The sequence below is a fragment of the Martes martes genome, assembly GCF_963455335.1.
Source record: "Martes martes genome assembly, chromosome: 1".
Classification (NCBI taxonomy): Eukaryota; Metazoa; Chordata; class Mammalia; order Carnivora; family Mustelidae; genus Martes; species Martes martes.
Genome location: NC_137888.1, coordinates 48,094,948 through 48,108,464, shown reverse-complemented (window position 1 = coordinate 48,108,464; position 13,517 = coordinate 48,094,948). Strand labels below are relative to the sequence as shown.

At 36.7% G+C, this 13,517-nt stretch overlaps 1 protein-coding gene across 1 annotated transcript in view; it reads left to right on the top strand.

Annotated features, from left to right (window-relative positions):
- Positions 1-13,517, top strand: part of ABI3BP (ABI family member 3 binding protein) — a 256,353-nt gene that overhangs the window by 195,848 nt on the left and 46,988 nt on the right. Inside the window, exons 22-25 of the mRNA XM_080808158.1 lie at positions 2,974-3,054; positions 5,168-5,242; positions 9,907-9,972; positions 11,685-11,759. Coding sequence (XP_080664284.1) covers positions 2,974-3,054; positions 5,168-5,242; positions 9,907-9,972; positions 11,685-11,759 — 297 coding nt within the window. The remainder of the gene's footprint in view (positions 1-2,973; positions 3,055-5,167; positions 5,243-9,906; positions 9,973-11,684; positions 11,760-13,517) is intronic.

Genomic DNA, 13,517 nt, shown 5'->3' with positions numbered 1-13,517 from the left:
GAATATGCAGGGAATAATCTCAGTCTTTTGGTATCAGTTGAGCTCTGATTTGTGGCCCAGTGTATGGTCTGTTCTGGAGACAGTTTCATATGTGCTCCAGAAGAATGAGTATTCTGTTGTTTTAGGGTGGAATGTTCTGTATATATCTATGAGGTCCATCTGGTCCAATGTGTCATTCAATGCTCTTGTTTCTTTATTGATTTTCTGCTTGGATGATCTGTCTGTTATTGAGAGTGGCATGTTAAGATCCCCTACAATTAATGTATTCATAACAATATGACTATTTTGATTAACAGTTGGCTTATGTAGTTGGCTGCTCCCATGTTGGGGGCATAAATATTTATAATTTTTAGATCTTCTTGGTGGATAGACCCCTTAAGAATGATGTAGTGTCCTTCTTTATCTCTGACTACAGTCTTTAGCTTAAAATCTAATTTATCTGATATGAGAATCACTACCTCAGCTTTCTTTTGAGGCCCATTGGCATGAAAGATGGTTCTCCATCCTTTCAGTTTCAGTCTGGATGTATCTTTAGGTTCCAAATGTGTCTCTTGTAGACAGCATATGGATGGGTCCCATCGTTTTATCCAATCTGCAACCCTGTGCCATTTTATGTGAGCATTTAAGCCGTTCATGTTGAGGGTGATTATTGAAAGATACGTTTTTATTGACATCATGTTGCCTGTGAAGTCCTTGTTTCTATAGATTATCTCTGTAGATTTCTGTTCTGTGTCACTCTCGGGTTCTTCCTTCTTTTATAGAACTTCCCTTAATACTTCTTGTAGTGCTGGCTTAGTGGTCACATACTCTTTTAAACCTTGCTGGTCTTGGAAATTCTTTATCTCTCCATCCATTCTGAATGTCAGCCTTGCTAGATGAAGTATTCTTGGCTGCATATTCTTCTCATTTAGTGTCCTGAATATGTCTTGCCAGCCCTTTCTAGCTTGCCAGGTTTCTGTGGACAGGTCCAATGTTATTCTGATGGTCCTTCCTCTATACATAAGGAATCTCTTCCCCCTAGCTGTCCTTAAGACCTCCTGTCTGAAATTACGATTCATGAATTTCACAATTAAGTGTCTGGTTGTTTTTCTAGACTTGTTGATCTTAAGGGGTGTCCATTCTGCCTCTAGGACACTAACACTTATTCCATTCCTCAGATTAGGGAAATTTTCATCCAGAATTTGTCCAACTGTATCTTCTAGTCTTCTCTCTTTCTCCATCCCCTCAGGGATCCCAATAATTCTGACATCGAAATGTCATTTATTTCCCTAATTCTGTTTTCATGGCTTCTACACTGTTTGTTCCAGGGTTCCTCCTGATCCTTCTTTTCTATCAGTTTGTCTTCTAGATCACTAATTTGATCTTCTGCCTCAGTTACCCTAGCTGATAGAGTATTTAGATTAGATTAGATTGGATCTCATTGATAGCATTTTTAACTTCTGCCAGATTGGCTCTCACTTCCGCCCTTAGAGATTCTATGTTGTCACTAATGGTCTTCTCCAACCTAGCCATTGCTTGGATAATTGTTACCCCTTTCTGGCATACTGTTTATGTCCATATCCAATAGTTCTCTGGCAGAGGGCACAGTCTCTGAGTTTTTCCTCTGTTGGGTGTTCCTCCTCCTAGTCATTTTGGTGAGAGGTGGTTGAGGGGATGTATAGCTGAGTATATCGACCACAGTCCAGGCAAGGTGCACCCCAAAGCAGAGCCCAAGAGCATGGTGGCCCAGGCATGAGCGACACCTGCCTCCAGTTGTGGCGCCAGCATGCTCGGCCAGGCCAGTCCCAGCCCCGGCATGCTGCGAGTTCCGTGGGTGCCTGGACAGCCTGGCTTGTGTCTCCGGTTCATGGCTCTGGCTCATGGCTCCCATTCGTGACTCTACCTTGCAGTTCCCACTCCCTCTCTGACTCTGCTCTCTGAGACCTTTGAAGTTTTAGCTAAATTTTCCTAAGTGTCATCTAATATGTAGAATTTTCTTATATTTATTATGATTCTTTGAGAAAGTTTAAATGTTCAAATAGAAGCATAAACACAGAAATGTAAGTAGTAATTTTCTTAAATATATTTCCTTGATTTGCTTTTGGCCTAGTTCTGCAACCCGTTACCTTTAGAATTGATCCACCAGAGACAACAATAGGTAATGGTTTTCCTCTACCAACCACCTCTAATTGTTTTCTTTGCTATGGTCCAATTGCAGGTCTTTCTCAATTTGTCATATTGAAACATCATCTCTTCTCAATCCACCTCATCATCTCATTCTCATTACTCTTGCTCTTTGCAAAATACAATAGCAATGTCTTCACTGTTGTAAAGGCTTTGTTCTGAAGACCAACTTAAGACCACTCATTACTGAGTTCATTTGTATCTACTTCATTTACTTCCATGTTCAGAATGAGTCCACATGCTCATGCCCATCTAGTTAACATTTTCTGCATGTTTAATGGTTCTCAGCTGTAGTGCTACAACACACTAGCACGTGAGAAGTTAGGAAAGGTTCTGACAAGTAATTATTTTTAATGTTGATCAAAATACTGAACTTTGCCAATGATTTACTTTTAAAAATAAACTTGAGGAGACTTCAGATGACCACTGCAATAATTAATATTTTCATTCACTTTTATAACCCTGTATGTTCTCTTGAATGGGAGGGAGAGAGAGCGCTGTGGCTGACAGACCAGAACTGTTTCTAACTCATACCCCATCTTAACCAGGGATGGTCATGAAGTGTGTCAAGCCCTGAATGTTCTTATCTGTCCTGGTGGGTGGGAGAAAAAAAAAGAACAGTTGAGAACCATTATTCTTATATTCCACAGTCATTTTCCTGAAGGTTCTGTGTACATCTAACTTTCTTCTTCATGACCCATTTCATGTTTTCCTTTTTCTGTGTCAAATGAAGGAATCTCGTGTAATATTCTGGTCTGGTGCTGGCTTTTGCATCTAAAGATTGACAACACTCATGCTTTTCTTTTGCAGCTCCTTTAGAGACACGAGGCAGCCCTTTTATACCCATGATTTCACCAAGTACTGGTGAAGAGGAACTGCAAACCACCCTGGGTAAAATTAGTTTTCATATTTCAGCCCAATAAGGACCTACCTTTCAGGGATTGCTTTTGAAGTAGCTATGTGTGCATTGTGTATATCAATGCTTCTAAACAATAGAGGGTCTCTTTTTACCATTATAAAAAAATCCATTCACTTGATTCTTTTACATTAACCGTACATTTGTCTTTCTAATATTTATGCTGGTTTTCAATTGAAAATGAGAATATTTTAAAATATCTTGACAAAATTTTAACTGTTCAAAGAGAGGAATATTCCCAAAGTGTATCAGTGCTATACTTTTTGTTGCTTTTTTTCCATATTTGAAACCGCCTTTGGGAAGAAAAATTTCATTTTCAATTTATTGAGTATTTTTTGGGTGTTAAGTGAAATGTTAAACAATGGGAGTTCCAAAAAAGAAACTGTTTTTAAGGGGGAGTCCTTTCTCTGGAGAGCTCAGCATCTAATATGAAAAAACAGGATTAGTGATAATAGTGCTTTTTCATTGTCCCCCAGTGCACTATGTGTAATGTTTTCATTTAAATCCCACAATGCTGAGGTAGATTCTATTACTTGTCCCATTTTATAGATTAGAGAATTGAGGCATAAAGAGATTTAAAAATTGGGCTAAGTCACACAGCTAATGTCAGAGCTGGATTGGAGCCCGCATACTCAGTCACCAGAGCTCCTGGAATTCACCTCAGTGTTGTACAAATGAGTGTGGTAGAGAAATGAGCAACATGTTAAAGAAGCCAAATACTGGGTGCATTAGGGGAGGAGGCAACATTTACACCAGATTTTCAAGCTGGAGTGAGAGTTGAAGTTAAAGATGTGAAGGGTTCTTTCAGGTTAAAGACAGATGGGAGAGAGGCATTTCAGAAAATGGTGGTCAGGCTAATATGATGAGCACGTGACTCTCCTGGAGAAAGAAGGATGGTCAGGTGCATCTGGAAGGTTGGTGGGGGTGAGAGAGCCATGCTTTCAGTTCAGTACCAACACTTTCACAGCATGGAAAATCCCAGTTTGCCTGACCCTCGATTGAAAATGAATCAAAAAACAAGAATTCCCAGCTTGTGTTTGTTGATTCCTTTGCCCTGTCCACAATACATCTAACATGGCTGTGTTTATTTAAATCAGTTGCCTTATTTTCCTCCCTTCATCCCTTTTCAAATTAATCTATCCTTTGTGTGTGTGTACTGAGATGAAGTTACTGATCATATTTCAAAATGAAATCCTTTTTAAAGGAACAAATTTAAAACTGAGCAAACACACCCTAATTTTCAAATATTCATCTATTCTAGCCAATATCCACAAAGTGAACATCATCCATGACCGCAAAGTCAAAAGTACTTTTCAAGAACCACTGCTAGATATGCTATGTAGCTTCTATATCCTATTTATTTTAATGTACCTTGGTTTATTGAAGTAAGAGCCATCGCCTGCCAATGGTCACAAGTATATCTGTTATGAGCAGAATCCAGATTATAAACCAGGGCAGGAAAAAAAAAAAAAAAGACAACAGTGTATTCTATGCCCCAAGTATTTTCTTGGATACAAGGTGTGGTAAAGTGGCAAAGTAATTTCTGTGTCTATATGATGCTGTGATGACTTCAAGATAATACAGAAGTAGTAGTAGTGCCACACTTAGTTTTCTTATTTTGCCAGAAAAATTTGCCTATGTCAATAAACTTTGACTCTCACATCACATAAATAGAAGAATATTTATTCTTATACAGTGTAAATGCACCTGTTTTCATACCCTGTATTTCTTTTCCAGCTCACATAAATAACTTTGGAGCTTATAAAATAGAAGGGAGGCATGAGGACAGTAATATATAAAAACAGTTGAGAGTCACAGTTTGGAATGGCCACATCCAGGATCAAGAAATAGTAATCGTGAACTAAAAGTTCTTGGAAATCCTTACAATAATCATTAAAAGAATAGGTCAAGAAGATAGCAAATATAATAAATTAGTTATTAAAATGTATCTTTAACCTTGAAATTTTGTGATGACAAGACATACATATAAATGCAATTTCCCATGGGGCAGAAAGAAGTGTGGGGTTTTTTGATATGTTCATGATAATAATTACTGAAAGCCACCAATCTTACTGTGTTTTTTCCCAGCAGAAACTGACCAATCCACTCAGAAATTCTTCACAACTAAGATTCCACTAACAACTGAATTGGTGACAACTCAGGGTAATGCTATATCCCCACTTCTGTATAGTAAACTATTTATTTTCATTTTTAATGAGGAAAGAAATTTTCTTTTCAGAATGTTTGTTTTCATCACAGTGAATTAACATAGGTGCAGAATAACAGCTGAATAAGAATATTTATATGTATACTGCTTGAATGTAGGAAAGACAGTTTATTTAGTTAAAATATTGCTTTTGAATTTAGGGTTGACCATGTGATGCTGAGAACTAAGAATGAAAGCCTCCTCCCACCATGCTTTTTTAGTTTGTTTAATCTTCATTTGTCTCATTTTCCACATCTGATAAATAAGAATCCATATTAGCTTTTTTTTTCTTCCCCATTCTTCTCCCTCTCCCCATCTTTCCTCATGCTCTCTCTCTGCCTCCCTCTGTCCCATCTCCTCTATTACATAAGCACATTGATACTGTAGGCTGAGAAAGGAAACTAGTAAGGAGAAGAATCAATTTTTTTAAAACAACTTATATTTAAAAATCAAGGGAGGGTTTTGAGGCTATTTCCTTTTATTTCTTCCTTTCTTCTACTTCTTGGGAAATGAACTTGCCTACACAAAGCTCTATCTCCATGTTCTCAGGAGTCTATCCTTTGTATATTTTTCTGTCCTATTTAGGTTATAAACAGCTGTGGATTTCTGGTATTTTGGACTTTTTTTCTTTCTGTTCTAAATGATCTCTTTTGTTCACCTCTACATCTTTCGTATGGCAGGAAGCCCAAAAGACAAAAGTAAACTTTTTTTTAAGAAGTTGGAAGACACATTTATTTTATTTATTGTCAGTTATAATTTGTGGAGAATATTTGGTATAAGAAATTTGAAATAAGAAAAATTATAAAAAATCTGATTTTAAGATATTTTATAATAAGTAGAGCAGTACATATCCTAAAGAAAGATGACTAGAACACTTTATAGCATAGGGTAGTTCTTATAAATGTTCTCAATCTTCTTTTACTAGTTTGGTTTCATTTTTTATTATGTTTTAAATGTTTATTACCTACCTTATTACCCTCCTATTTATTAACTTTCTATTTATTTATGCATCCACACAAAAGAAACCTAACATAATGACAGCCCTCCCACGTCCTTATGACCAGCTTCCAGTATTAACAACAGATGGTCAATCATGTCGCATCCATAACACATCCTCATTTTTGTAGGTTTATTTTTTATGTTTTTGCTTAATAGAAGCAATTAATGTCTTACTTTATAGAAGGTAGTTGGATTCTCATAATGAAATACATTGTTTTTGCAGCAAAATATGTAAACATTTATAATAAGCAACATAAAAAAGACTATTCAGTTCAGGTTATGTTGCCAGATGAAGAAAAGATTACAGCTTTTTAAAGCTTTGTAGATTTCAGAATTGAGAATAAAAGATTAGAGGCCTATTTTTCCCTTGCTTTGCTTTTTTTTAAACTTCAATGGGAATGTCAGTACTGTATCACCATTACTAGTGTATGTGGAATTTTTATCAAATTCTTTCTAGAACATGGTTCTACCACATAGGAATTTCATGGCTGATGGGGTGTATATCCAGGATCTGGTATCATTATATGAAATGTCTTAACATATTTATACGAAGTCCTGTATGTTCTGAGGATCATTAGCTTGAGCCTAAATTGTGCCACCCTAGGGTTCCTACTCTTCTAGGCTTGGACCAAGAATCTTTAAAGTGAACTCACCAGGCCTTCACTGATATGAGGCGACAAAGAACACCCTAGGAAAGAACCTATCATAAGGATGGGAGTAGCATTCACCACCTGGTCCAGCCCCATAGTCCCGCTTTACCATCAGGGCCCACTTTCACAAAGCCATGCTGTGCATCACTAGGGTTATTCTCATAAAACCCTCATAAAAGTGTGCCTGAGCTCTGTGGAAGAGGTAGTCAGTCAACTGTTTTGTTATATTGTATTTTTAACATCAGGCATTAGAGGCATAAGACTGCACACGGCATTTTGAGAGAGGTTTTGGGGGATGAAATGGTTCCTCTTGGTCTTTACACTCTCCCCATGCATGGACCATGACTTGTGTGGCTCTTTGATCTCCCAACCTCCACGATGGGACCCAAGGCCTCCAAAAAACCTTTATGTCAAAAACCAACAGCATGAGTCTGCTAATAGAATCTCCAACCCCATTTCTCTGTGACACCCTTCCTCCTTTGTCTGCTGAGACAATTCCCTGCAGCACACCATAACCAAAACCCTGAAATACTCATGCTCTTCTTTGCCTTTCTCAAACTATAATAGAAACTCACTTGACTAGAGATACTTTGGGCACCCTATTTATTTTACTTGTTTCCACTCCCTTGTCCCTGCCCCGCCCCCACCCCAGGGAAAGTTATGTCTTTCTTACCCTCTCTCTGTGCTGGGCAGAAAATGACACCTTCAAGGTGTTTCTCCTATAATCCTATTTGTTTAGTTTTGATGTTAACTTCATATAGTACTTCTTAATGCTCTTCTTAAATAGATTTTTATAAAACTAGGTACAAAAGCATCCTTTTTTTTAAATTTAATTTCTTTTCAGTGTAACAGAATTCATTGTTTATGTACCACACCCAGTGCTCCATGCAATACGTGCCCTCCATAATACCCACCACCTGGATCCCCCAACTTCCCACCCCCCGCCCCTTCAAAACCCTCAGATTGTTTTTCAGAGTCCATAGTCTCTCATGGTTCATCTCCCCTTCCAATTTCCCTCAACTCCCTTCTCCTCTCCATCAACCTATGTCCTCCATGTTATTTGTTATGCTCCACAAAGAAGTGAAACCATATGATAATTGACTATCTCTGCTTGACTTATTTCACTCAGCATAATCTCTTCCAGTCCCGTCCATGTTGATACAAAAGTTGGGTATTCATTCTCATATAGTATTTCTTAATGCTCTTCTTAAATAGATTTTTATAAAATTAGGTACAAAAGCATCCTTTCAAATTATTAGTCATTAAAAACTATGTGGACGTATGTTCACAAAGCTCCTTTACTTTTTTTTTTTTCTTTCAGTTTAAAATTAAAACCCTAGAGCAGTTTTCTCAAGGCCATGTGTTATTTAGTGATGAACTGTATGAGTAACTCACAGTCTAAACTGAAGTTATATTCCAGCACTGGTATGAAAAATACTGTCTAGATTTGAGTAAAAATTGTGGGGAAAAAAATAAAGCAAAAATTCTGATCCTATGGCTTTGAAATACTAAGTTTAGTCCTGATTATTTCTGTGTTCTGCTTTATATCCCTTTCTTGTCGAAAGTTTAAAAATTAATATTTGTCCTAGAAGAAGCCTAATAAGAACCATGATCCTTGTATTTCTTTGAGCTAAAACATTTTAACATTGAAGAAACTAAGATGAAAAACTGAAATAGATTCAATTCACAGGGAATCCTACCACTATCAAAGAGAATTTTGAAGAAAAACATTTGCAAATCATCATGACACCATTTGAGGGTGTAATGAGAATTAATTTTTTATAACATCAGTGCCTCTGCTCACTCTAGCTGCAACACTTTGAAAGGCCCACAATAAACCTACAAGTAACTTCAGTATGTGTCTGCTGTTTTTGGCTTGAAATATGGCAAAATTCTGCTCATCAGTCTTCACACTGGAAGCTTATAAATGAGCTGCATTATAATCTATTTCACAGGTGTATTTTTTTTAATTTAGTAGGAAAGGCATTGCTGATTTATGATTATATAAATACCCACTTAAGATGTGAACAAAATCATCAAAACGATGTAATCTACTTACATAGTTTGCAAGAAAAATTTTTTCCAGTCTTAGCTAAAGCATTACCAGGAGGGTGGTGTTAAGGAGGCAGTGTGGTATGTTGAGGGTGAGGAGAGGAGGGAAGGTAAAGATGGAGGAATTCCAGGATGAAAGCACACTTTAAAACCTTAGGAAGCAAAAGGATTTCAGCTTAGTTTCTCATGAGTTTGCCTGATACAATGGTCGCTCATTTTTTAAATTTATCCAGCAAGTCTTCATCAGGAGTCCTCACCATGCAGGCCCTGAATAACAGGACCAGGAAATGACAAGGTGGTATGTTGCTTCCAGGACTTGCCCCAGTTTCTTGCTCCTTGCTCATCCTCTCTTGATAGGCAGAGCAACAAAGATAATTGTCTCCCATTCCTAAAACTTTAATGGATAGGACTAAGTGAGTATTCATTTCAGGGTTATGAGCTAGGACAGTTTGATAGAAGCCACCATTCCTATTCTTTTAATTCTATTCCTATACCTAAAAATACTTCTTCAATTTTTGAGATTACCTGTCTTCTTGGGCAAAATAATGTTCCACTATGACTTCCTAATTGAGAGATGTGGATGGATGGATGGATGGATGGTTGGCTAGTTGGCTTATATGTTTACCATGTTAACAACCATTGCATAAAATAAAATGCCTTTGAGAAACATGGACTAAATGAAGACTAATCCTTGACACACATTACAAATGACCTAGCTCACTCTGTGACTTTACTTCCAGTCATGAATATGTATGCTTGCTTTGTTTTCCTTTAGCAGCAATGCTGTAATGGATAATTGCAGGTTTCAGAACCTCCTTTCTACTTCCATGCAAAGTGTATGAGTTGCTAGTCCCTAGGATGCTAACTCCCCATTTAATGGAAAGTTGGTGATTAAATACAAAGCCTTTCCTCTGTTTCAGCACCACACAGATTGTATACTACTCCTGTGAGGCCCAGAATACCAGACAAAGCACACATCAGACCCAGTAAGTTGTTTCTCTTTCTGATGACCTAAATAATCAGCACACCTGAGAAGGTATAAAATGTGTTGAAACAGTAGCATACACAAGGGAGGGATATATATCTCTAAATGGCAATAAAGGATGTGCAGAAATTCAGATCCTTGTGGAGAGGTAATAATGAATCTATGGTAATGATAAAATGTGACTAAGGTTTTTAAGGATGACCAGATATAAAGACTCCCATGGAAATTTATCAGTAGAGAAGTATTTTTAGAATAGCATCAGTGTGTAAATCTCACACATACTCCTTCAGTTTTCCATGGCAATTATAGGAAAAGAATTAGAGTTAGCTATTCAGATATTACTAGCTCTCAAATAATATTTAAGAAGAGATAGTCTATTCTAGTATAAAAGATGTTTGTTCTGGGAGAACATGTTTCCTTGATTCCTTCAGATAATAAAACACACACACACGTATACACATATTTTATAGATCATATACAGTAAAAATTATAAACATTGGAAAATACATTTACATTTATTGAATTCTCCAAAAGTTCTAGGATCTCTGTCACTGGAGCTTGTTAAGGAAAAGTTAACTTGGAGAGGCTGATCTGGTTCATGTAAATTGTTCCTGTGCTAAAGCACAAGTTATACCAAAGACACTGACATTTTGTTGCTGCAATTCCAAGTCGTCTTAAAGTTCTAAATAATGAAGCTGGCTTATAAATTAATGTTCTTCATCTACATCTCTCTGGGAATATGGGAAAAGAAATCATTTTTATCCTTCGGTTTCTGCAGATTCCGTGTGGTTATGTGTGTTTGTGTGCGTGTGTGTGTGTTCTGTGGGTTGGGTTGGCAGTAATGTTCCAAGAACCAAAGGTAATAAGGCACAGACATCTTTTATAAACAAATACATCTCCATGTGCCCTCTGTACCATGAGCTTAATGTGTGGCTGGTTACAGTAAAGGTTTATACACAATAATGAAACCATAACAACAATGGCTAACATTGACTGAGGGCTTGCCATGTGTCTTGTGGGGTACAGTTGAGAAAAGCATGAGAAGAGGTAGGAAGTAGATTTGAAGGCAAGCAATTCTGGCTCCAGAGCTTGCTCTCCTAACCACAATATACTTTGTGCTTTGCCCTGAAGAGTCTCCAGAGGATATGACAAGTGACCTCTAAAAGCACTGGCAATGCTCTGGCTCTCCATAGAGCGGAAGAGAAATTAAAATGATTTCATCATACTCTATGTTCAACAGTGAACTTGTACCAGGTTAAGAGGGAACACCTGTATGTAGAGACCCCTGCAAAAGACCCACCAACTTATGAGTCATGAATTAAGACCTTGGCATGTAAAGATGCTTCAAGTTTTGGTTTTTCATTGGGTATATATGTAGTCCTGATCTTTCTTCAGTTCTGTTTTGAAATGTATCCAGTGCTTAGAAGTTAACTGAGGGATTTCCCATTTAGACCTATAAATTCCCTTGCCAGTTAGTTCTTCAAGCCAGTGATCACCTCAGAGTAAAAAATCAGGTCACTCTTCCCACATTCAAGTCTGTGATTTTTAAACCAGAATTGTGGTTTCCATATTTAAAACAATAGTTTTTGGTAAGCAATCATTTTTCTGTTGCCTAGTTAAATGACTTCCAATTCTCTGGGAACTTCTCTTTGCCTTGGCTGCAAGGTTTTAACAAGAAAATTTCTAACCTATTTATTTCCCACTTTATTGTAGTTCTGAATAAGACAACTACAAGACCTAGTAGACTCAAACCCAGTAGGACACCCAAAGGGAATGGAATGGGAACAGGTAATGACCACAAATTTATTTATTTTTGATCCTCTCCAAACTATAAAAGTGTTCATTCAAAATTTGTATTTTTATTGAATTCACACTTCAAATTTCTTTTTCACCAGTTTTGGAAGTTCTTAATATAACTGGAATTGGAAATTGTAACTCATTCTAAAATCAAAATTTCCAGTGTCTGAAAACATAGAAAAAGAATTTTTCTTTTCTAAACTCAGTCCATAAAATCAACTACCATGTATAGTCTTGAATTCTTGAAAGGATCCTGATTACTATGTATAATATGTATTAGTGGATAAAATATCAAAATAACTGTTTTCTCTAATTTCAGAAACACTTTCTATACATAGGCTCAAACTTCAAGACTATAATCACTTTGTTTTTAAGTTGGTAGTTTCACCAGTATCATTACAATTTTTTTTTATTAAGACCTGCAACTGTTGGCAGTGGGGAACATGATAGTCTAACAAGAGCAGCTAACATAATACTGGCTACAGGCATTGTAACATTACCAAAACATTCAGCTTAATTTGAGAATTAAATGACATTGACCTAATCCAACCAGATCTCTGGAAGTAGGAGTCATGCAGATAACTAAGACAGTTATCTGATTAAAGTTCAAACACCTAACTCACTAAGTGGATAAATGGTGGTTATTAGATGCCTTAATATGGGATTGTATCATTTCCTTGCTTGCTTGCTTGCTTTATTTATTTATTTATTTATTTAAGAGAGGAGAGGGGTGGGACAGAGGGGGAGAGAGAGAATCTTAAGCAGACTCCATGCCCAATGTGGAGCCCCATACAGGTCTCAATCTCACAATCCTGAAACCATGAGTTGAGCCAAAATTAATAGTTTGACACAACCAACTGAGCCACCCACGCACTTGCAATATTTTTTTAACAGTACAAATCATGTGTGTTCTTATGAAAAAAGCATGTTAATAACATTTTTAATACATATATAAATAAATCCATGATGGTTCCCTAGTGAGAGTGAGATATGAATAATACCTGAAGATATTTGGTCTAAAAATCATTTAGATTTGTTTTAAAGTTTTTTTCTATTAGGGCTTACAGTGTGTGAAGTTCTAGGAATCCACTTTTCTTCAAACTAATTAATAAGGCAATTACTATAAATCCCTGACTCATGAAAAGCAAGAAAGCATTCCAATATCTATTTGTGATCAGCTGTTTTTTTATTATTCCCAACTGTGGGATTAGGCAATGCATAGTTTCTCATATTGACATAAACAATCTGGGTCTAAATGAACCACCTTGTTAATAGTCAAAACACTTCCCTGGAGTTTGACTAAGTGAAAATGAAGAAAGCACTTGTGTCAACAAAGCAAATTAAAGAACAGGTAGCTATGATCAAACTTGAAAGTCATTAACTTTTAGTGTAATCAAGTATTGGTACTCACTAGGAAAATGCTAACTGTTTTCCAGAAGAAATAAGACAGCATTATTATAAGTTTATTTGCAATACAAACATTTTTTTTTCCAGAGCCCCTTGTAACACAGACTGACATCTATTACCCTTTTGTGTAGATGAAATCAACTTTGTAGTATTAATTCATCTAGTTAAACTGTGGAAGGATGTCCTCTTAACAGAGCTTCTTCATTTTAATTAGTTGGTTGCTAGTAGAAATGGGTTGGTGAGCACAATTATAGACAAAACTGAGCTCAGTTTCTGCTTCCCTTGCTCTACTTCCATCCCCAACCAAAATGCATTGCACATGTTCTATCGTCTGATGGAATT